Source organism: Meriones unguiculatus, chromosome 10 (genome assembly GCF_030254825.1).
Source record: "Meriones unguiculatus strain TT.TT164.6M chromosome 10, Bangor_MerUng_6.1, whole genome shotgun sequence".
NCBI classification, from domain to species: Eukaryota; Metazoa; Chordata; class Mammalia; order Rodentia; family Muridae; genus Meriones; species Meriones unguiculatus.
The window spans coordinates 7,805,245-7,829,056 of NC_083358.1; the positions used below are offsets into that span (position 1 = coordinate 7,805,245).

General features: G+C 55.1%; 1 protein-coding gene across 5 annotated transcripts in view; it reads right to left on the minus strand.

The window, feature by feature from the left end:
- Positions 1 to 23,812, minus strand: part of Gse1 (Gse1 coiled-coil protein) — a 332,612-nt gene that overhangs the window by 76,760 nt on the left and 232,040 nt on the right. For 2 of the 5 annotated variants that reach the window (XM_060391877.1, XM_021641522.2), the window contains exon 1: positions 13,686 to 13,942. The exons of the other annotated variants lie outside the window; for them this stretch is intronic. In XM_060391877.1, coding sequence (XP_060247860.1) covers positions 13,686 to 13,722 — 37 coding nt within the window. In that variant the 5' untranslated portion in view covers positions 13,723 to 13,942. Of the gene's footprint in view, positions 1 to 13,685; positions 13,943 to 23,812 lie in introns of those variants that run through there. 5 annotated transcript variants of the gene reach the window in all.

The window sequence follows — 23,812 nt, forward strand, 5'->3', positions numbered from 1 at the left end:
CCTGTAGGTCCTGTGTCACAGCAGGAGCTGAGCCTGTGCCTACTGTGAGATCAGAACACAGTGGCTGTCACCCACCATCCCTACTGTGCTCTCTGTGGATGGGATTCTGCCAACAACAATTTCTCCAGAATTTCCATCCTCAGAAACACACAGGGGCCTTGCGGACAAGATGTGAGCAACCTGCCAGACGCCTTTACTTCCAGCACTCTGGAGGCAGAGGCCAGGCATATCTCTACGAGTTTGAGGCCAGCCTGGTCTACATAGAGAGCTGCAGGCTAGTCAGGGCTACACAGTGAGGCCTTGTCTCAAAACAAAACAAAGCAAAAAAGATGTATGCACTTGAGAGTCTCCTGCGGGAACAAAAGTTGATGCCTGCTGCCGTCTGCTCTGGACTTGGGCTGTGCTGAAATAGTTGTCACTGAACATACCAGAATATACAAATACGTTTTTGATGTTGTTTTTCAAGACAGGGTTTCCCTGCGTAGCCCTGGCTGTCCTGGAACTTGCTCTGTAGATGAGGCTGGCCTCTGACTCAGTGGTCCACCTGCCTCTGAGTGCCTGAGGGTCCACCGTACTACCAGGGACACAGAGGCTCAGACACAACTTGACATCTCTTAATGACCCTGTGAACCAGCCTCTAAGTCTCACACACAAAGAAACGAACACTGTCTACACAGGGCCTGCAGGCTCATCAGAGCCAAAGGAGAACTCAGCACCACCGCCATTGAGATGAAGCTCAGTGTTTACCCAGCATCGATAAACTCTGGAAGGAAAAAAAAAAAAGATGCTGAGAGCTCATGCATTTGAGGTCAAGACCCTGCAACAGTGGGCGTGAGGAAGCCAAGGGGCTAGAAAATGCATCTACAGTCTGAACTCTGCAAATTAAACCCTGCTCTGCCACTGACTGGCTGTGCAACGTGGCACAGGTCACTCAGTCTCTCTGTGCAGTTTCCTGTGTGAGGCTATGGCTAGATGAATGAGTCCACAGCAGCCCCTCCTACCTTGATTGCCATCTATGAGCCAGACCCCCCTAAGTCTACGCAGCTTTCCCACACACCCAGTCCACACAATGGCCCCCCTCCTGCAGCCTCCCTCTTCTAGGTCCCTACTACTCACTCTCTTGGGATGTGTCAGGTCCTCATCCTGCTTTTTTTCCCATCCAGAAAGCCTCCACTGACCCTTGGATTCCCTTCTGGGACCTTATTAGTAACTATCACACTGCTGAGGAGCAACACAAGTGGGGACCGCCAGCTGGGTGTCTCTTTCCTGTTCTGCTCACTCTAACCTACTCGGGAGAGGAGGGGGAGGGGCCACCTGGAAGGGCCAAAGCCAACCCCACGCACAACAGTGGGCCTCCCCCTTCCTTAAAAAAACTATCTCTCCTGCCCGCACCCCAAGCTCACTTCCACGTTTTTCGGAGGGGCACTGCCAGGCTGTCCTCGGGCTCTGAACATGCTCCACTGCCAGTGACCTGCCCCAGCAGGCAGGACCTGCTGACCCTCCCCAACAAAGATCTGTTATCTGTCCCAAGAAGGCCTTAGCTGCCAGTGTCTGCACTTGCCCCGGGGCTGACAGTGCTACTTCCTGGTGACAGGGCCCTTGATCTCTACCTACGCTGGTGGGAGCCCCACTCAGAAACGAGGGGCAGTGTGGCCAACTGCCTCAGGGGCTGACATGAAGCCAGGTGTTAGGTCTCATGACAAGGCAGAACTAGCCCTGCTCCCAGGGCACGGCCTGGGAAGGGTGGGTCTACCTGTGGGGGCTCAAGGATAAGTCTCCACACGTGGCTCCGTGATAGGGTACAGCCAGGGGTCCTTCAGACTCCCTGAGTTCTATTTAGCAAGATCCGGGGTCCTTCTGCACACCCAGGCCAGCTGTGATGCCTGAGAGGCAATCCAACCCATCTCCACCGCCCCTTTCCACACTGATCCACACCATCATCTCCTTGGAGTACCACTCCTACAGGTAGGCCTCCCAGTTTGCTCTATGCTGGAGGCAGAAACGTCCCAGGATCCAGTCCAGGGAACTTGAAGCCTGGGAGCCCAGACCTCTGACTGTCTTTCACACCTTCTCCACTGCCTGGGCCTGGTATGGCCAGGTGCTGGGAACTGTCTGGCAGCTGCCAAGCGCCAACGTCTCTTTCCAGCCGGGCGGGAACGGTGCTGCCTGGTAGCTGTTTGCTTAGCATCCTGCCCACTGGGCTCACCACACCAGTCCAACCCGCTGGCTAGCTGTCCCCTCTGCACCCCAGCACCCTGGAGGTGACAGAGCCTTGAGTCAAAGGCTTCTGACTCTGGATAAAGAGCCAAGTGAGTGGACGTGCTGGTTTCTATGCTTGCATTAAACTCCCTGGTGCTGCTCTTGACCCTGCAGGGCAGGTGGACGGCGGCCACAGTCACTGGTGAGGCCAAGGGCAGGCCAAAGGCGAGGTCCTGGAGGCAGCTTTCCCCACAATCTGAGCCCAGAGGATATTCCCAAGGTCACGCCCCTTGACAGCCACGCCCCTTGATGGCCACACTGACCAAGGACCAAAGGCTCCCAGAACTGACCTTTAATCCTATCTGGCCTGGGAGCTGCCTGAACAGGTCTTCGAGGACAGAGGACAGCTCAGCCTGTGAACCCACGGCCACAGCTCACAGTGGGCAGCCAGACACCTCACGTCTGCAAACCTCTTCCCCGCCTGAGGTTTAGGGGGAAACTCCTTGGCTCCATGAACAGGTGGCCTGTCCGGGCCTAGGGAGGGGCAAAGCCTGCATGGAGCGAAACAGAAACCCACGCAGCCCAGAGGGGCTCCAGGCACAGCGGGCCAGATGCCAGAAGCAGGCAGCCTGTGTGGCTGAGAGATACCAGGGTGGCTGCTATCATGGAAACAGGTCCTGCCTCGGTGTCCCAAATGCCGGGATCACGGCTGTGCACCACCACACCTGGCCTCATCAAGCGCTTCACATGAACCAACCAGCTCTCCACATCCTAAGTACGTACAACTGCAGCATGAAGTTTAGCAAGCAGCTTGCCCAAGTCCTCCCAACAGGAACTCTGCAGATCCAGCCCCGAGCTCGCTATCCAGGTGTGGGGGCACAGGCCATCGAGCTCAGCACTCAGGAGGCTGAGACAGGAGGTTGGAAAATTCGAGGCCAGCCTGGGTTGCATGGCAACACCCTGTCTGAAAAACAAAAACAAAAAAACAAACTCTTGGCTTAATAAGTAAAGGCACTTGCCATCAAGGCTGATGGCCCAAGTACAACCTCCAGAGACCCACACTGTGGAAGGTGAGAACACACGCCTGCAAGCTGCCCTTTGACCTCCACAGGTGCACTGTGGCCTGGAAATCCCCCACACCACAACACAAAATAAGCGTTAAAAATCTGGCAAAACAGCTCTGGCCTCTGAACTTAATGGTGTTCCCCACCCCCCGCCCCCAAGAGTGCCACACTGCATGTCACAGACCTGGGGCTGCTGGAGGACCATCTAGTGGGGCTGAGCCTTGACGCCTGGTGCTGGGACAGTCTGCACAGAGGTGTAACCAGGTAGCAGGTCAGAGCTGCCAGGCAAGGCAGGGAGGAAAGCTGGAGTAGCCTGAGATGCCAGCTGGCTATTACAGCAGGCTGCAAAGATGGCCTTGGCCGAAGCAGGGAGGCCCAGGGGCCCTCACATCAGGTTCCCAGACCTGGTCATCTTTTCAGGGGACCCTCATCTGGAAAAGGGGAGGCATGGGCTGGTGACAGGGGCCTCAGACTTCTGCTCCAGTCGCTCCGGCACCGGCCACTACTGTGTGTGAGCTGTGAGTCACCAGCCCCACCTACAGCCTGAGCAGGGGGAAGAGGGGAGGTTCCCTGAGCTTTGCCCACATGTATCTGGGTCAGGAGCCTGGCTGGCCTCTCCAGCCACTGATCAACCCGTGCTCAACTCGGCCATGAATATTCATGAGCTTATCCGGTTCCACACTTTCATTTCTGGCCCAAATTAATAATTTACCAGGGAGGTTCATAAAAAATCAGATGTGGCTCATTAGCAGCTCCCCGAAAGGCATCTAGTCCTCCCATCACTCCGGGGAGGGGCTGCTCCTCCTGTGGCCAGAGTGGCACCCTGTGCGCAGACCCTCATGCCATCTTCATTGGACTAGTGAGCTTGAAACAGACCCACAGTGAACCCTCAGGGCAGGACCTTCACACCGAGGTGCCAAGGCTTCTCTAGGCCCACAGCCGAGGCTTTTCTGAAAACCCCAAAGGCAGACCTTAGAGAACAGGTCCCAGACGTCAGGCCTCCTACCTGGAAAAGCAGGCTTCCGGAAGAGCTTGTGGCAGGCTGACCATTCTCCCAACAGCCAGCTTCCCCATCTCCCATCCCATCAGCTCTTCAGCATGGTTCCCACCCAATCAGGGGATGGATTCCTTCCAGCTGAGCCTGGCCTGGTGGGGCTCCTCCCTCTCTGCTAACGGACAGAAAGTGGTGTGGAAGAAGCTCAGATATCTAAGGCCAGGCCCTGGGGTTGGGTGGAGGAATGGGGCCTCTTCCCTGCATAAGCCACCATGGACCCTGCCATTACATCAGAGGCCTTGAGGAAGCCCAGGATTCACTGAGCACCCCCGTGGAAGAGGGTGCTTCATCTGGGCCCACTGAGGCCCTTGCCTGTAGCCAGAGCCAACTGCCAGGCCTGATGGTGAAAGGGCCCTTCAAACACCCAGCAGCAGGCACGTCCCTCTGTCACCTTTTAGCTGTGGCTGCGGTGGCAGGCACAAGGGCAGAGGCCAGCCCACACTGGCACACTGGTGCCATCCTGACCCCATCTAGCATCCTGGCGTAGGTTTATGGTCTGCACAGCTCAGCTGGTCTGCTTCCTCCCAGGTGGTGACACACCCTCCCCAGCCTCCCAACATCGCTGTGTCCATAGTCCACAAGGGAACTTTCCTAGCATGGTGGTGGGGGAGGGGGGGAAAACCTTGTCTCTGGGCCTCTGAGGATCTGAGATAAAGGCAAGGTGAGGGGGTGATGCTCTCACGCTTCCAGAGTGGCAGGAAGTGGTGAGAGCCCCCACTGGGAGCCCCTGGCAGCTGTAGGTCTGACAGCCCCCGCCATCCCCTCTGTGCCTCCCAGGCCTCTGCAGAGAGCTCCATTAAGAGCCACACCGGCTCCCTCTTACCCTCTTTCATGTCCCTGCTGCCCCCACCCCTTCTCTTGTCAGATAATCACAGAAACCAGCAAACGGTTGACACCGTTACCAAGACAACAGAAGTTAGGCCTGTGAGAGGCCTGGGAGCTAATCCTAAGTGAATTACAAGCGAGAGTGACAAGGGGGTGGGCAGTGTCGGGGGCCGGTTCAAAGGAGGCCTGGTCAGAGATGAGGTGCTGTCTGCCTGGGGGCCTCATCGCTGCTGGGCGAGGCTGGATTCTTCCGGGGGCAAGAGGCAAAAGCATTCAGAAGAATCTGGTATCACAAACTTCTCCCTCGGAGAGGATCTGGCCAGAGAAACTTTCTATCCCAGAAGACTTGGGGTCTGCAGGCATGGGACACAGGCCAGCTCGGGAGTCTCCGAGGTGGACACCTCTTTACCCAGGACTTGCCACCTGTGACCATTCTGAGAGCAACCCAGGCTCCTTGGCATCCTGCAGAGGCCCATAAGTAATGCCCTCCCTCAGGCATCAATGTGGGCAAGGTCTCTTCTGAGTCCAGCCTAAAACCCAGACTATGGGCGGCATGAAGAGACCACTGAGAACTAACAGTTCAAGAATAACTCAGACCCCAGTTCCTGAGCACTCCATCCCTGGTTTCCTGCACGGACATTTACTTACTCCTGACAAGTTGCCGGAAGCGGTATGCAGGGCTGTCCTCGTGTAGACAGGAGGAACAGACAAGGACACAGAGAAGTCAAGCAACCTGCCCAGAGCCACACAGGCAAGAAGAAGCCAGGCGGGCGGCAGGTGCTCAGCCCCATTCCCACCAGGCTCTGTGCTTAGGCAGTGCTGCAGCAGACAAGCTCCAGACAAGCTGTAGATACCGAGACACCTATAACCCCCACTGCCACCCCGTCAGCCCCGGGTTCCCAGAGATGCAGAGCCCCCTGAGTGGGGCCCCCAGCCCCATGGACAGTCTCCACCTGCCATGGCTCCGCTCCACAGAGCGGTCCCCCAGAGCAATGGTGGTCACCTTTTAGGTCGGTGATGGCCCAGTGGCCAGAGGATCTACAGAAGTGATGATCTCACCTCTACTGTCCCACCTCATCTTCACCCCTCCTCTCCTTCAGCCATGGCCACCCCTGAGGCCTCAGGGTCTCTCTATTTGGGCACCTGCCCTTCAGATCCCAGTAAGCCAATGCCTTTTTTTTTTTTTTTTTTGGTCTGGTCTCTGGCCACCCAGTGCCATATCCTGGTTCCCCACACACCCCTGTATATTTCTCAGAGTCTGTTCTATACAGGTAAGTGTTCTGTAGAGGGCAAGCCTTTGAGACTTCTTAGCTTGTGATTCCCAGTGCTTGGGCTTGGCATGCTGAATTGACAGCTCCAAAACGCATGATGCTCCATGCCATTGCCTTTAATCCCAGCACTTGGGAGGCAGAGGCAGGTGGATTGCTGAGTTTGAGGCCAGCCTGATCTACAAGGCAAGTTCCAGGACAGCCAGGGCTACACTGAGAAAGCCAGTCTCAGTGTAGCCAAAAACGAATAAATGAGTAAATGAAAATAAAGAATAAACAACAACAACAACATAAAAACTATCAGAAATGCCGGGTCAGGCTGGCAAGCTGGCTCTGTGGGTCAAGGTGCTTGCTGCCAGGCCTGACAACTGGAGTTCCTTCCCAGGACCCACGTGGTGGAGAGAACTGACACCACGCATTTTCCTCTGACCTCCGTGAGTAGGCGAGCGCTAGCGTGCACACACCCACATATGCACAAACACAAAGAGAAACAAAACAAAAAACGCCGGGACCCCCCCTGCTCCCAGAACCTGGCTCCTCTGACAGACATTAAGGCACCCCCAGGAGTGGTCCCCACACCCCACTGGCCTCAGGTCCTCTGTTACCACCCCTCAGATGTCACAGCCCCAAGAGTCTGGCCTTAGGCAGAGGCCAGCCTGGGCCATGAGGACAGGGTCCAGCACCCTGGGCGCTCCTAGGCCACAGGATCGGACAGGCGCAGCAGAACAGCTGCTGCACAAAGCTGCATGGGCTTCCCCCATCCTCCAGCCCCCTCCTACTGGGACCCTTGACTTCTGCAAGAGCCCTGCTGGGTTTTGCTGTTGTTGTTTTGTTTTGTTTTTTGTTTCTTCTGTTGTGATGGCCTTGCTACAAAGGACCCACCAGGGAGGAGGGCTGGGGTTCCCTCCTGGACACAGCTCCAGCTCCCCACCTCAAACTGAACCTTCACCTTTTATACAGAACAGGAAAGCCCCAGACAGGGAGCTCAGAATCAGCTTGTCACCCTGATATTTAATCCATGTTCCACCTCCAAGAGGGTGGATCTAGGCCAGGCACACATGCTCCCAGTGAAAAGCGATACTGTCAGCACTCACAGTGGCATGGCAGAGGCTGACCTGGGCCAGGCCTGCATGCACCCCAGCCTGCACTTGCTGTCAGAAAGGAGCGCCAGGCAACACTGGTCCCCACAGACGGCGAGGGCTCGGCATTCTGACCTCCTCCAAAACCAAGGGTCTGTGACTTTCTGACCCCATGGGCCATTAAGCCAGTAGCCAAAGGCTGGCTGGGCAGTGGGCCAGGACTGGTCAGAGGGCACTTCCGGCCTCGCTGCGGGTGGGGACGGGAGGAAGGCAGAGCAAGCATGATCCAACAAGGCAAAGGAGTACAGGGGCTGGCAGGCCTGTGGGCTGGGGCCAGGATCTGGGCCTGGCTGCCTGCCAAACACCCCCATTTCCAGCCGAGTTCTACCAACTCGGGAGGCTGCAATGAGGCCCCATGGAGCCATGCAGGACTTGGCAGTGCTGGAGAAAAAGCCGGAAAAATGAATCTCCCCAAAGACATATTAAAAAAATTCTCACCCATTCTTTCCCTTTTACCCCAAGCCTTCAGGGATCTAAATATGCCACACTTCGTAATTTTACGAGCAAACCAAGCTGTACATCACAGTTTTATGTTCCTAAATTAACAAAAGGACCTTAAATCTATATGGGGCTCTTAAAGAAGACGAAAGAACACAATGCCTAAATTATTCCCTTACTCCTAAATCCCCTCTTCCCTTCTTCGGCCCTGCCCTGGTGATTCCACCTTAGTAGACAGACCACCAACAAGGGAAAAGTCCCCATTCACAAAGCCCTTCCTCTGGGGATCACCCCCTAAAAGGCTAGGTTCCACCATCCACTTCTCTGAAGAAAGGTCAGCCACTTCAGGGACTGGAATGTAGTGTTTGCCTAGCATGTTGCAGGCCCTGTGAACCACTTTTAGACAGGCAGACACACACACACACACACACACACACACACACACACACACAGAGCCACTAGGGGCTCAGGAAAGTGTATGTTAAGGCAGGCCTGGAGGCAGCTGACTGATATCACAGTACTCAAGAGAGTGAGATGGAAGGATGAAGGGCTCAGACCACCCCAAGGTGCAGAATGAGTTCAAGGCCACCCTCAGCTACTAAGCAAGCCTTCGTCTCAAAAATAAAAAGGCAGAAGGAGTGCATCTAACTCGGCAGAGTGCTTGCTCGCCATGTTCTGGGCTCTGGGCTCAAACCCCAGTGTGGCAAAAAAAAAAAAAAAAAAAGAACAACCTGTGCCTTTAATTCCAGCACTTGGAAGGCAGAGGCAGATGGATCTCTGAGTTCGAGGCCAGACTGGCCTACAAGCAAGTCCAGGACGGCCAGGACTACACAGAGAAACACTGTCTCAAAAGAGGAATTAAAACAAAAACAAAAACAAAAACAAAAAAAACCCTGCACGATTCCTCTAAAGAGTAGAGTCTGACAGCACCAGCCTCCCACCGAGTCCACAGAAAACCGGAAGACACAGACCAGAGAGACTTCCTGGCAAGTGTCCTCAGCCACAAAATGCCGAGGTGGATGTATGAACAGATCTCACTCGACCCTGGCACTTCACCCATGTCCACCACCAGAAGAAAAGACAGACAGGGAATACAGGGCTTGCAGTAAATGCCACAGAGGCAGAGACCCTCTGGCCCTCAGCTGGCTCTGCCAGGGACAGTATGTCTGGCCAGGCCCTCCCACTGGCCACCTTCCTCTAGGGAGGAAATGTACCTTCCATCCCCCTCCTCCAGGCAGAACCAAGTGTCCTCAGGACCATTTGCAGGAATAGTCCAAAAGGTAAGAAGTCATAGCAAGGGGCAGATTGATTCCCACCCATGGCATTGCAGAGACACCACAGCCAGAGGGAACCTTAATGAACAGCACATCGAGCAGGGGTGAGAACCAGACCGGGCCCTCCTGAGAGGGGCTGAGTCACAGCTGAGACAAAAGAGCCCCTGGCTTTCCCAGCTGATAGATGCAAATGTGGTGGTGGGCCCCTCCCATCTCTCAGGGGTGTCCAGGACTAATTAGTGACTGCCCGAAAATGCTCCAAGTGAGCCCAACGCAATCCCCACTGAGTCTGAGCTGTAAGTAAGATTCTGTCACTGCAAAAATGGCCACACCTTCTTCCCAGGCTCAGGCTGAACCACGAGCAGGTCTGGAGGTCCTCAGGACCCCATGGGTCCCAGGTGTGAATGTAGCTGGCAAGGGAGGCTGCCCTGGTCACTGGACTGTACACATTCCCCCAACCTGTGCTGGGTACAGCCCACAACCTGTCTTTTACACAGGTTGGACCACTCTGGAAACAATCTTGGGGTGGGGGAACCCTCTCACTATCTCAACTTGTGGCACCATAAGCTGCTCAGAAAGGGATCGGGTCAGCCGTGACCATCTCTGAATGACTCACTACGTCCTCAGGGAGCAGCTTTGGCACAGATGATGTCCCAAGGCAGATAAAGATAACTACCACCGTGGCCCTCTCCGTCCGTGCCTTCACTGCAGGTCTCAGAGCATCCTTCCTGGCCACAGACAGGGAATCCAGGGGGAGGTGGGGTCACCAAGAGTTCAGCTTGGGGCCAGGGCAGGGTCAGCCAACAGCCAGGAACAAGATAAGGGGCCCCAGGAGGGCGCCGCCGCCAATACCAGCCGCCCTCCCAGCCGCCATCCCTCCCTGACCGGTCAACAAATATTTATTAAGCAGAGACTCTGGAGCCAGACTGCCTGGGGTCAGAGGTCAGGGCCCAGCTGAGCCCTTTGCTGCTCCTTTACTGCTAGAGTGACCTCAGCCTCCCTTGTGCCTCAGTTTCCTTGACTGTCCAGTGGGACAGGCATGGCCTGACCTCCCAGTGTTGTCTGGTGAATTAGCAAGTCTGGCATGGAGCGGCCACAACCTCTTCCTCCTCATTTTATTATTCTTTTTATTTTTACAACTGTCGTTATTGGTCTGGCAGTGGGCCAAGCAAAAAGGAGACACTCAGTCTCTGCCTGCAAGGATCACAAAGTCCTGTGGAGTTCAGGGACAGGCTTCTCCAGTGTACACGGAGGAAAGCTGGATAGGGAGCCCGGGGAAGGTAGGTACGCCACCTGTCACCTGCAGGAAGGTGGAAGGAAACGCCCCAGACCCTGTGCATATGCCCTGTACCTTTCTCTCTCTGCACAGGAAGCTGACTGACTAAGCCATTCCCTCTACCAGTGAATAACTTCTCTCTCTAACGTCAGCAAGATCGGCCCAAAGCACCAAGTTCAAGTCCCTGCTCTTCCACTAAGTTCTATAAATCTCTGAAAAAAAAAAAATCTTTGTTAACATTACTGATTAAAACTTTAACAAGCATGAGCGTTACCACTGAGTGCCCATCGACTCTCTACCCTAAAACACTTGGAGGGGGAAGAAGAGGAAGGTGCACAGGGAGTTTGGGACCAGCCCGGGTTACACAGCAAGTTCCACGCCAGCCAGGGCTACATGGGACTCAAAACCAAAACACACCACATTCCATCCCCAACATCTTCTCCCTTACACCAAAGCTAGACAATTGGCCCAGTAAGAGATCTGAGGCCCGGCCAGTTAGCCTGGGCTCCATGAGCGTTGCTCCAGCCTGCCATGGTGGTTAAAGGACCTCCCGGGACGCCATGAAAGCCCAGGTAGGCTGCGTGCCAACAAAACCTTAATGCTGTGTGATTCCGGATTGCAGGAAGACAACACTGTGGATCTGAGTCACAGATGGGAAAACTGAGGACTTCTGCGAACTTTTCTCACCTACCAAGGTCCAGACTACTTCAGACCCATTGTCCAGTCTGTCAAGAGATGCCAGTATCTAGGGCCAAACTGACTGTCTCCACCCTCCTTCTCCCCTACAGTAGCTGGTGGCTAGGTTCTGGACCCTGTGTCCTGGTGGTTGACAGCCACCTTGATGGGACCCGATAGAATCCAGGCCTGAGATGCTTGGGACAAAACCAGGTCCAAGGCTCTGGACCAAGGCCAAGGCTCTGACTCTCAGCTAAAGCTACTGGCCACAGCCAGATACCCACTGCCCTCAAGCCTGGAAATCCCCTCCTGAAGTGGCAGATAGCAGATCCTAGCCCTGACGCTTCCAGAACAGGCAATGGCTGGGCCTCTTGGGCAGACTGGCGAGGAAAGTGAAGCCCAAGCACCCACCCCCTGGGATGTATGGGAAGGTCCCCAAACCATCTTCAGCTCAAATTATTCATGTGAGCTCCAATACTATCCAAAGCCCACGGTGTGGAAACCCTAGCAGGGCCCTTCAAAAACAAACTTCAGTAGGAGAAAACCTTTCATCTCATGGCTAATTTATCTGAGCCCTCCCCTCCCTCAAGGATCAGGACAAGCAGGATTCACCTTGCTGACACCCGCCTGCCCGCCTAGGGCCTAATCCCAGTCAAGGCTGATGCCTTTAATTGCTTTCAACTTCCCAGTCTGACACTTCCTCCTCTTTCTGAGGCTCCCTGTGTAAATAGAGAATTGGTCACCTGACAAGCAAATATACCAGGCAGCCCTTGGGTGGCAGGTGGAGTGGGGTGTATATTTCAAACACCTGTGCTTTTGAGCCTCCCAGTACTTACAGAGAGAGTACTCTCTCACCACCAGCTAGCTCCAAGGCCCCAGAGAGGCGCTGGAGTCACACACAAAAAGAAGCATCATCCCTGCTCTCCTTGTCAAAGCTAGCGGGATGCCCTGGCAGGATTAATCTGCAGCACGGCTGTGAAGGGTACATATGACATACACCTTCCCGTGGGGAGATGGCTGGGCTCCAGAGGGCACCTGCCCTCCCACAGAGATGACCCTGTAGGGAGCTGGGGATTCCCGGTTCTAATTTTGGTTGGATCTCTGAAAGGAAGTACAGAAGTGAGCTGAGGGAAGGGGTGAGCCCAGCTAGAGGTTGACAATTGCTATTTCAGGCCCTGGAAGAGAGGGAGAGACAGTGAGTCGCTGAGAGATAATCTTCCAATAAAAACAGCCCGGGGCCAGGCCCTATGGCTCACACCTTTCATCCCAGCACTTTGGAGGTGAGGCCGAGGCAGTCGGATCTTTGAAAGTTCCTGGCTAGCTAGACCCTGTCTCAAAACAAACAAACAAACAAACAACTGAAAGCAGCTGGACACCCCAAGAAACAGGCCAGGTTTGTCACAGGGTAGGGCTGGACACTGAAGCAGCCACAAAGAAACGCAAAGAGCCATGCACGACCATACCATAGGCGAAATTACCATCACTAACCCCCCTCCCTCCTTGTGACCCTTCATCTCTGCTGTTTTAACTCAGTGACAACGTGTGCCCTACTAGGTTAGGACAACCAAGGCCAGCTCCCTGGAGCTGAGTCCTACCCAGGCTGGTTCTTGGCCCACATCTCCTCTGCGAGGACTCCAGGGCGGTGGGAAGCTGGCAAGAGCCAAAGGAGCCACAGAACACACAAGGGGGGAGGGAAGGAAGAAGCAACGTTAACCCAACACCAGCCACGTGCACCTTTTCCTAGCAAAACTATTCCGAAATACTCTGCAGGGAACAGCAGACCACGTCAAGCACGAGGGCCACTCCTCTGCTTCTACAGCACCCCAACATTTCTGCGCCCCGCAGATGCCTCAACTTCAATAGGAACTGTGCGCCGGGGCTCAGAGAGGAGAAAATAAAAACCTAGCACATTCTTAGAAGAAGCGGCCACACGCAGCCCAGCCCTCTCGACCTGCGGTCACGTGCAGTCGGACTCATGGGGTGTCCGAGGGGGAAGCCACCGGGAGGGCTGCGTTCCCACGCCCGCCTCTTGCTCCAGGCTCTCCAGCTTCCCTCCCGCCCGCGTGAAAGTATCTTAAGGATAGAGGGGCTCCCCAGCTCTCCCGCGGTGGCCCCCCGAAACTGAAAGTTGCAGGGCAGCCGCTGTCAGCGCGCACCGAGGCGCAGGAAACAGGAAGCCGCGCGCGCGCCGCGGCCACGGCCCCTCCCGGCCTCGCACAACAAAACCTTCCAGGGAATCGGGAGGGGGCGGCGGGGCCAGGGCCCCCCGGGTCGCCGCCCGCGGGAAAGTAACTTCACACCCGCGCGATCGCGCCGAGGGCGCAGCGCCGCCGGCTCCGCGCAGACAAAAGGAGCGAGACGCGCACCGGGCCGGGCGCCCCACGCGGCAGCGCGCACCGAGCGGGCAGCCGAGCAGCGCGCCCCTGTGCGCCCCGGCCTGGGGACCCGGGGACTCGGCGCACGACTCGCTTACCTGGTAAGTAATAGAGAGGAGGCTTCAGTCCGAACATGGCTCAGGTTAGAATTCCATAGTGGCCAGAGAGGGACGAAGAAGGAAATGAGGAAAAAAAAAAAAAAAATCAAGCCAGCAATGAAACAAAACCAGCGTCCAAGCCACGGCGCTCAAAAAAAATGTCCAAAACAATAAAATAAAGGCAGAAGAACGATCCCCGGAGCACCGGGGGTAGAAACCAGTTTGTGTGTTTTTTCCTTTCCCCTCTCCAAGATGATCAAAGGCTGCCTCTCCGTCCAGCGCCTAGACAGGTTCGGCCACCTCGGCCCGAGCAGATCCACAGTGAGGTAATTGACCAAGGAAGGGCCGGAGCCTCCACGGCGGCCCGGCGTCTTCGCCGCGTGTGTATTTTCTGCCTTTTGGACTTGAGATGCAAATTTGAAAAAAAAAAAAAAAAAAAAAGGGAGGGGAGCTGGTGGAGGGAAGAGGGCGGGAGAGCAGAAGAGGAGAGAGAAAAATAAAGGGGGGGCGGTGAGGGTGATGAAATTGGGGGGTTAAGGTCTTTAGGGATTACTCATTGGAAAGAAAAAGAGACAGGAGAGGGAGAGAGAGGAAAAGGGAGAGAAAAAAAGCACCCCCTAAGACGTGCGAACAGCAATCTCGCCTCCATTCAGCCATTTGAATGTCAAGGGCGAGGGTCAAGAGACCTGTTTCCAACAGGGTTTCACGTTCAGAACCAGAAGGGAAAAGGAAGGGGGGCGGCGGGAGGGGGCATCTGGTTGCCAAGGAGAAATCGGCTTTGTTTTCGTTTCCCCTTAGCTACTGGGTGAGGAGGGGCGGGGTGCGGAGAGGAGGAGGGGGCGCTCGGCAGGGGTGCTGGGGGGTGGAGAAAATTAATACCCAAACAGCCAAGAAGTACCGAGGGGCAGATTTCGCCTCCTCAATGGGAGAGGCGGCGGCGACAAACAAGTCTTGAGCTAGGGACGCTGGTGAGGGCAGGCTCCCCTCCCCCCTCGCCACCAGCACCCCCCCCCCCTTTTTGGTTATCTCCCCGCCCGGCGTCCCACCACTGACTCAGACGGAGGGGGTGGGGAGGAGGGAGCGGAGGAGGAGGAACTCGCGGGGGCGCAGCCGGCTGGAGCAGGAGAGCGGGAGGCGAGAGCGCGCGGCGGTGGAGAGCCCCCTCGATCAATTTTCATGCAAGAATCATTATCGGTAAATTGGAAAGCTGGCTGCCTGACAGCAGATTTGTCTCCCCTAATGAAAGCGAAAGGGAAGGGGCGCAGCGGCGGGCGGCTTCTTCCGTCTGCGCCGGTCCTCCCGGAGCTCCCGGCTGCGCGCCGCGGTGACCGGAGTCCCACTTGCGACCTGCCTGTGCGCGGCCGCGGAGCCTTATGAACCAGACCCGCCGCCGAAGGCCCGAGGCGGATGCTCCCGCTTCTGAGTGCACGGCGCTCCCCTCTGCCCGGGAGCCGGCCGTTTGCAAACAGTGGGTGGCTGCGGGAGCCGCCGGGCCCCCCTCTGGCTGCCCAACTCCGCGCTCTGGCGGCCGGCCCGCCCTCGCTCCTCCCCACCCACGTCTGACAGCTGCGGGGACCCGGAGCACGACCTCCCCCCGCGACTATGCCCCGGGGAGGCCGGGGCCGCCCTTTGTGCAGCCCGCAGCGGGCTGCGGAGACCGCGCCCGGGAGAGCTAGGGCGGGCGGTTGGCCTCTCCCTTCCCCCCCCCCCTTTAAAAATCCCTGTTGCAAGTGTAATCAAATGCTTGATACCATCTCCCACACTCTCCTGCACCCGGGCATTATCAGATCCGGGAAGGCATGCTTCCAGGCAAACAGACCTAATAAATGCTATTACTGGGACTCTGCAAGCCCCGGCTGCACCATAGTAACGAGAGCCCGGCTAATTTGGTTTAAGCAAACGACCGGCTGCACTGAGCGTGAGTGTGGCGCCTGTATCTCCCCTCCCCAGCCGCCGCGCGTTCACACCAGCTCAAGAAGGCCCCAAGTGATAATTCCCCAAATCGAAGGGGAAAAAACCCTGCCGCCAAACCACATCCTGTGCGCTCATTGTCCAGCCCAGCGATTTTAAAGAGACAGCATCCATTTACACACACACACACTCACACCAGCCCCTTCTACTAAACGCACGCGGCTAAGCAAGTGTCAGGATGCGACCATTTGTTTTTCAAGCCCTTTTAAGGAAGCTCTTCCCCATCCCCGGTGGCGCAACTAGCTGGGATTGTAACCCGGTGACACCAAGGATCACCTTTTGACCCCAGATCCTCAGGTCCTAGCCCGCAGGTACGCACAGCGGGCGTCAGGGTCACGCCAGGCAGGGGTGACTACCCAGGCTCGCTAACCATCAGGGGTTCCCAACTAGTGGCCCTTAGATCCTAATAAAGGAGGTGCATTCAGGTAACACCCAGAATTCAGGGAAGAGCCCTGGAGGGCACTTTTAGGGAGGTGGAGACCCAACGGTGCCTTCTGGCCCTGGCTGCAGCAGACAAGGCGCGCCCGGACCCTCCCCCTAGGGGGTGGGCTCTAGGCACCAAGTTGCAGGAAGGCGCCGCCCCCGCCGTGGGCTTATAGCCACTCAGCCCCTGGTGACCCAGAGGTCGCACTGGGCCCTTGGCTGCCGCCTTTGTTTCCGGGGCTGCCAGCAAAGACTTACAGGCTTGCCTGAAGGGTCCAGGGCCATCACCTCCATCACCTGCTCACACTCTTCCAGGAGCACCGGATGAGAAAAGAGGGACACACACACCCCTGTACCCGACCCCTCACAAGCTCTGGATGTCCTTGGGGGGGGACCTTATTTTTAAAAGACCCTAAACTATCAGTTTGTGTTGTCACTCTTTTATTGGTTTTTAATTCTCCAGGATTACGGGAACAACAGTAGTAATTAATACGAAACCTTCCTCCACTGTATATGCTAATGGCAGGAGCCATAAAAATTAATTTGCAAACATGTCATTATACAATAGCTATACAGGCAATAAACCTGTAATTATGGGCCAATCACAGGCAGGGTACAGAGGGAGGATGCTCCCCCAATAGGCTGCGCACCCCTCCTTCTTTCCCCTGCTAAAGTAGGGGAAGTCATCCTGAAAGGAGCCATCCTTCTTGGAGCCACCTGTGGAGAAAGCTGTCCAGACTTGAGTCCAAACTGCCTTGCTTCTGTGCCAGCCACCCAGGGACTATTGGAGACCCGTACAGAGGCAACGTAGGCCTGGGAGATTGATTGCCAGGGCCTGTCTTGTGAAGAGGCCAACAGTGGAGAGAACAGACGAGAGGGGAAACCCACTGTGGCGGGCTAGCTCCGATTATCATCCCTCTATCACTAAGCCTCACCCCCAAAAAAGAACCCCTCTCCTAATAAGAATTCCAATGCCTGCATCCAATTATCCAGATTGTTCCGGCCAAGCCCTAATTGCTCAGAGCCACACCCTGGGGAAAGAGACTAGCTGTACTGCTGTTACTGATATCCTAGCTCACTCCAGTAGGTTAGTGACATTTCCTTGTGATAGGGACCTCTGAGAGGGGAAACGCTATCCACTCCACTGAGGGAGACTGGTCACCCCACAGTCCCCCAAAAACCTGGTGCCAAAACATCTGAGAACACAAAGCCCCCACCCCATCCTCCCCAAGCCCCAGCAGCTGAGTGCTGGCTCTCTCTGAATGGTTGGGTTGTTTGCCTAATGTGGCTGAACAGGGTAGCTGGCTGCACTTTCTCTTTCCCACTGGCCCCTGTGGCTTTGCTGTGGTGGGTGGACCCCATCACTACAGCCATTCATGGGGGGGGGGAGCATCAGCCCTCCACCAGGCTGTCTGTTGCCTCCTTCAGATGGGACATATGCCCAGCGCTCCCACCACAAACCATGTGGGCACACCAGTACCAGCTGTGGGTGTCTGGATGAGAAGGCTGTTGCCTTCCCAGGTTTTACCCTGGAGAAGGGTTGTCCTTGCCTCTTTCTACTGCTCTCCTCCCCTACAGCCTGATGGGCCAGTATCTTCTCTCGTTTTTTATGTGTGGAGGGGGTTGATGAAGAAGCAGCAACAGAGAGGTTGGACCACCCAGAAGCCATCCTCTCTCTGGGCCTTTTGGGTAGCTGGGACACGCAGTGCACCCTTCCTCTTACCTCCAGAAAACGACACCACAAAGAAAGCCACCTGAGGTCAGAGGGGAAGAGGTGTGGACAACGCCCCCCGTTTGTCAATAGGAAAGAAAGAGAGGTTCTGGCTGCCCTGAAACCAGGAGGTCCCCACTCTGAACATGCAGCGCCCCCGCATACTAACTGCTCCTTCAACACGGAGGGGCCCCCCACTCCCTCTAGCAGGGCCACCCTTGCCAGGGCCTAGCCAGTGCCAGCCAGCCAAAGACAGTAAAAATAGCCTCCTACCATGGGTTAAGGCAGGCGGCTCCCTGCCAGCTGTGCCCAGCGCCCATCATGTGCAGTGTCCCCCAGCCCGGGCAGCCAGCTTGCCTCCCAGAGGAGCTGCACATAAGGAAACCTCATACCATAGACTTGAGGAAAGAGCAGAGCCTAGAGCACCGAGGCTGCATGGTTCCTAGGACATGCTGGGTGCTCCTAGTGCCTGCCTGTCCCCTTTGGCAGGGCAACGGAGCAGCAGCTACTTCCCAGATGCCCAGTCTGAGCCAGGGGCTTCTTAAGTGACCCAGGGAATCCTTTGTACCATCTTGTCCCCCCTCACCCTTTCATTTGCCAAGTGAAACACAGAGAAGCTGAGTGCCTTCTCTGATGACTCAGAGCCAGTAGATGCTGGCAGTGGGTTTGAGCTCTGGAGGCCCGTTCCTAAGTCCTGGGTCCCCTGCCTCCTCATCTGGAGATTGGGATGAACCAACCACTCATGTGTGCCAGAAGAGGAGTGGGTGTGGGTGCTTCCAGCGCCTAACCTGCTCAGGGACTCCACAAACAGCAGTGATTACGCCCAAGACTAGGTAACAACAGAGACACAGGCAGCAGCCTCACTGTCTTCAGCTCTGTCCATTCTGTTCTTCAGTGGCTTTGTTAGCATTTGAGGGCACTTGCCCACTCCCACCAAACAGACATGTTGTCTTGTAACTCTGTATACTTGATGCTAAGGCCCAGGGGTGTGAGGTCAACTGCCCAGGGGCACAAAGGAACCAGCCACACCCACTTCTCCCACAGGCTCTGGTCCTTAAGTAATAGCAATACTCTGCAATAAGGAAGCCCAAGCCTGCAAAGAGAAATGCCTGGGCTGACATCTGGCCCCAACATGTGTGCCTGGATTTGCTTCCTTCTTTAGGTGAGGTGTCTGTTGTCACTCCTGGTCCCCTGACCAGGTGTGTTACCCATCTTGGGTCTCAAGAAGGGTTCTGGGGTCCAAGCCCTGTCCCACCCTGTTGAATGGTGGCCTGTCAAAGATGTGGCCAGGTCCTGGGGCCTGTGACCTGGTTCTGAAGAAGAGTCCGAAGTAGTGTGATGAGCGCTGAGGTGGTCAATGGAGGGGGTCAGGAACACCTGTAATACTACCTCTTGGGAAGCTAAAGCGGGAAGGCTAAAGGAAAACAGCCTGGCTATAGACAGCAAGGCTTGAAAGGAAAGAGGAGAGAAGCCATAGGCAGCTCTCACCCCGGCACTCAAGGGGCAGAGGCAGGAAGATCCCTACAAATTGAGGCCAGCCTGGTCTGAAGCATAGAAAGTACTGGATCTTCCAGGGCTACATATTGAGATGCTACCAAACACACACACACACACTGAATACCAAAAAGAGAGGATAGAGTAAAACATGAGGAGAGCCATGTGAGGCCAGAGACAGAAGCCTCAAACCCCAGACAGCAGCAGCCCCAGACACTGGAAAGCCTGCTCCAGAGGGAGCAGGGCCTATGACACTTTGCCCTGACTTCTAGCCACTGGACTGTCAGAAAGTCTCTGGCTTTGCAGAGGTCACTCCGTCTGTGGTGATTCATTACCAGGCCCCAGGGGCTTCATCTCTCTGGTCACCTCTGTAACAGTGGCCTGTTCCTGGCCAGCCAGCCCCAAGAGGAGCTCAGGTCAGCTGGCTTGCATCAGGCCCTGGGCAATGAGTGTCAGGGGTCCTACAGCAGCCTGGAACCCAGACACCAACAACCAGATGGGACATGGGGCTTTCCAGTGCCATGATAGCCCAACTGGTTTTAAATGGCGACACATATGTCTGCTGGCTTTGAGGAACAGGCATGGCCCCAGGCCATCAGCATGGTCATCTGCTTCAGAGACAGAGAGCCTTCCTGAGCCTTCTTTACCTGTGGGTACAAGCTCTGGTCCCTGAAGCCTCCATGCACCCAGGGCCAGCAGTGACAAAGAGAGACTCCACAGTGGCCAGCCTTTCACCCAGCCCCCATTCTTCCCTTCCAGCTCCCCACCCCACCTGAATTGTGGGACCCAATTCTCTATTCAAGAGAACAAGATGGAAAGCCTCACTTGCCACCACAGGGCCTATCCACGAGAGATGTCCCAAGTGAGCCCACGCGCTCTCTGGGGATGCATGGCCTCAAACCCAGTACTGAAGACACCACCACCCGCATTCATCTCTTCCTTAGTGTCTAGAGCAGAGGGCCCCATCCCGCCCCTTCCCAGCTGTCCATCACACAGAGGCGTGCTTACTGTCAGGTAACAAGTGTCCCCCACACGAGGCCCTCGTGATGAGCTTTGTGAACAGCGTCTCTGGCGTGGCCTAGCAGGCATCAGCTCCTCTCCTAGCTCCGGGTCACATACTCCAGCTTTTAAGGAGACAGATTCATCATCCCAACTGAAGTAAACCCGTCTTTCTTCATTCTCCCCATTCCTCCCATGAGACCCTGAGGCCAGAGAAGTCAAATGGCCCTAAGTCACACAGCCCAGAAAGGGAAATCCATAGATTAGACCCCGATAGAGTGACAGACTGGGGGACTGGGGTGGGGGGAGGCTTCTTCCTCTCCCAGAGGCTCATTTGAGTTTTTAAGTACTTATCGATGTGTATATGTGAATACGTGGGGAGGTCAGAGGACAGCTTGCCAGAGTTCTCTTCTACAGTGTGAGGATCAAACTTAGGTCATCAGAGATGGCAGCAAGCCTGCTGAGCCAACTTGCCAGCCCTATTTGATTTTTACTGACCGAGGTATGTACTGTTTTGTTTTGTTGTTGTTGTTTGTTTGTTTGTTTTTCAAAACAGAGTTTTTCTGTGTAGCCTTGGCTGTCCTGGACTCCCTTTGTAGACCAGGCTGGCCTCAAAGTCACAAAGATCCACCTGCCTCTGCCTCCCTGAGTGCTGGGATCAAAGGTGTGTGTCACCATGCATGCATGGGCTACATTTGGCTTTTTGATACAGGGTCTTGTGTATCTCCAATGGGCTTTGAATTTTCTATAAAATGACAAAACAGAAACCCATCGGGGACACTGGTGGCACACGCCTTTAATCCCAGCACTGAGGAGTCAGAGACAGACGGATCTCTTAAATTCCAGCCTGATCTACAGATCGAGTTCATGAAAGCCAGAGTTACACAGAGAAACCCTATCTCAAAACAAACAAACAAATACATACATACATACATACATACATACATACATACATGCAAATAAAAGGAGGAGTGAGGACGGTGCAGGCACAAGGCCCTGGATTCAATCCCCAGTAGTATACAAACAAACAATCAAATCAACCAATCAAAAAAAGAATCCCTTGAGAGGAAAACCAACAAACCCAGGAAGGGTTTGCTATCTTCCACCCTGGGGAACTGGATATAACCTCTGGCCCAGACCTGTCCTTGAGCAGGCTTCCATAAGCTGTGCTTTGAGGAAGTCTCCAAAAGACTGGCCAAAGGGCTCAGTTCCCACCAGGCAGCATGGGGACTGGCCAGCCACAGGGCTTATCATTGAAAGCGGCCTCCAGCTATCTCATCTTGGACTCCATGGTCACACCTGGACCCCTGTGCTTCAATATGGCCTGGAAAAGAGCTGTCAGATTGTGACCATTCACGGGGAAGAGGCCTGTCACACACAGAAACCCGGCAGTGATTGATGCCATCCAGATCTCCCTGTTAGCCCCGGGGCCTTCTGCTCATGCAGTCCTCTGTCCTGAAAGGCATGGTTCTTACAGGCTGGCTTTCACTAGGCACTGCTTCTCACAACGCTGGGCTGGAATAGAAATCCACACTCCCTCCATTCTTCCAGACAGGCCAGTAAGCCACCATGTCTCTCCCTACCTTGTCAGTGGCCACAGGGCCTGTCTATATCCTTAGCTGGCCCTTGGGGACTGAGCTGGCACACGTGTGCTGGGTACATCCCAGGCCTGGGATGTCCTATGGGACAGCCCCTGCACTATGCCTTGGGCACTATAGGACTTTTAGGTGTCAAGGGATAGCCTCAGTTGTGACAGTCAAAATGTCCCCTGACATTGCCACCTTGGGGAACATAGCTGCGGGCTGAGAATCACTTCTCCAGTTCGAGAGTGGGACTGGAGCCGCCTGAGGCCTGGCCTACCTCCAGTTACTTGCCAAGGGAGTACCTGCCCACCTCTGGCCCCTGGAGGTACCAAGCTAGGGGCTCAGTCCTCCAGCATCACTGGTTCTTTCCACTTGGCTAAAGTAGCTGGCTTCTGGTGGGTGATGCCACAGGAAGAGGCCAGCTCCTACGTGCTCTGTGCTCCCAGCCAGAGGAGAAGCCTGATCCGGGCCAGACATTGGATCAAGTGACTGACAAGATAAAGAGGCAGAGCCAACTAGGCTTCAACTCTGGTCTGGACATTTGTTTTTAGCTGCTGTTCTAAGCCCATATATATCCAGGGCTCCTGGGTAAACCATCCCAGAATTGTTTCTGTTCTAGCTTTCCACTAGGAGTGGGACACCAGGTGTAAGCCACAGCTGGACAGCAAGAAGCAGATGGGGTCCCAGCACCCTTCGGCCCCATCCCTGCAATTGTGGCTCTGGCCTGCTTGGGCCTTGCATCTCTTCTGTAGGTCACTTCGACCAAATGATCAGAGGGCCTTCCAGCTTGGCAAGTCCATGCTTCAGAAATGCAGCTATGCCATCTGCTTACTCTGACATTTAAGAAACAGACGGAGGAAAAGGCTGCCCTGTGCAGCTTGCTTCTCCTTCGCCTGAAGCTCCAAGTGTGGGTTTCCCTCGTTCCCCTCGCGTGTGTCTGTGTACCCTGGCTCCTGCTGCATGGGCTGGCCCCCTCAGCTCTGGCTTGTACACTAAAGGTGTCATAAAATGGAAGCAGAAACCAGCTGATGGAGTTACTGAGCAAGTAAGACACTGTCTAAATGAAAGTGCAGCAGGTAAGAAAAGCTGGAGAGTTAGCCCAGCTGACAGAGCACCTGCCTAGAGCACACGAAGCCCTGGGTTGCATTCCGTACTACATAAGCAGGTTGTAGAGGTACTTGGGAGCTGGAGACAGGAGGATCAAGGTCACCCTCAGCTACCTAGTGAGTTCAAGGTCAGCCTACATGAGGCCCTGTTGAGAGGAAAAAAAATCCATTGTGTTGGCATATACACCTGTAATTCCGGCACTTGGGAGGCTAGCTAGAAGGATCCTTGCAAGTTTGAGATCATCTTTGGCTACAAAGTGAGTGCCAGGCCAGCCTGAGTGAGACCCTGTCTGAAGCAAACCCAGATAACTAAGAGAATAGAAGTATATAACTTAAAACACAATGATAAAAGAAAGACCCTACATCCTGGAGGGATGGCTCAGCAGCTAAGAGTTCATACTGCTCTTCCAGAGGACCTGAGTTCAGTCCCCAGCACCCATGGGGGGTGGGTGGCTCACAACTGTGTGTGTAACTCCAGTTCCAAGGGATTTGACACCCTTTTTTGGTCTCTGTGGGTGCTATACCCATGTGTACATACCCACACCATACAGATACACACATGGTTTGTTTGAGACATGGTCTCACTCTTCACTATGTATTTGCTATGTCCTGAAATTCACTATGTAGCCCAGGCTAGCCTTAAACTCACAGAGATCTGCCTGCCTCTGTCTCCTGAGTGCTAGAATTAAAGGGATACACAACCACACCTGGATAGATATAATATGATAAAATAATTTTAAAAACTCTTAGCTGGGTAGTGGTGGCACACACCTTTGATCCTAGCACTCAGGCGGCAGAGGCAGGCAGATCTCTGTGCCTGGTCTATACAGTAAGTTCCAG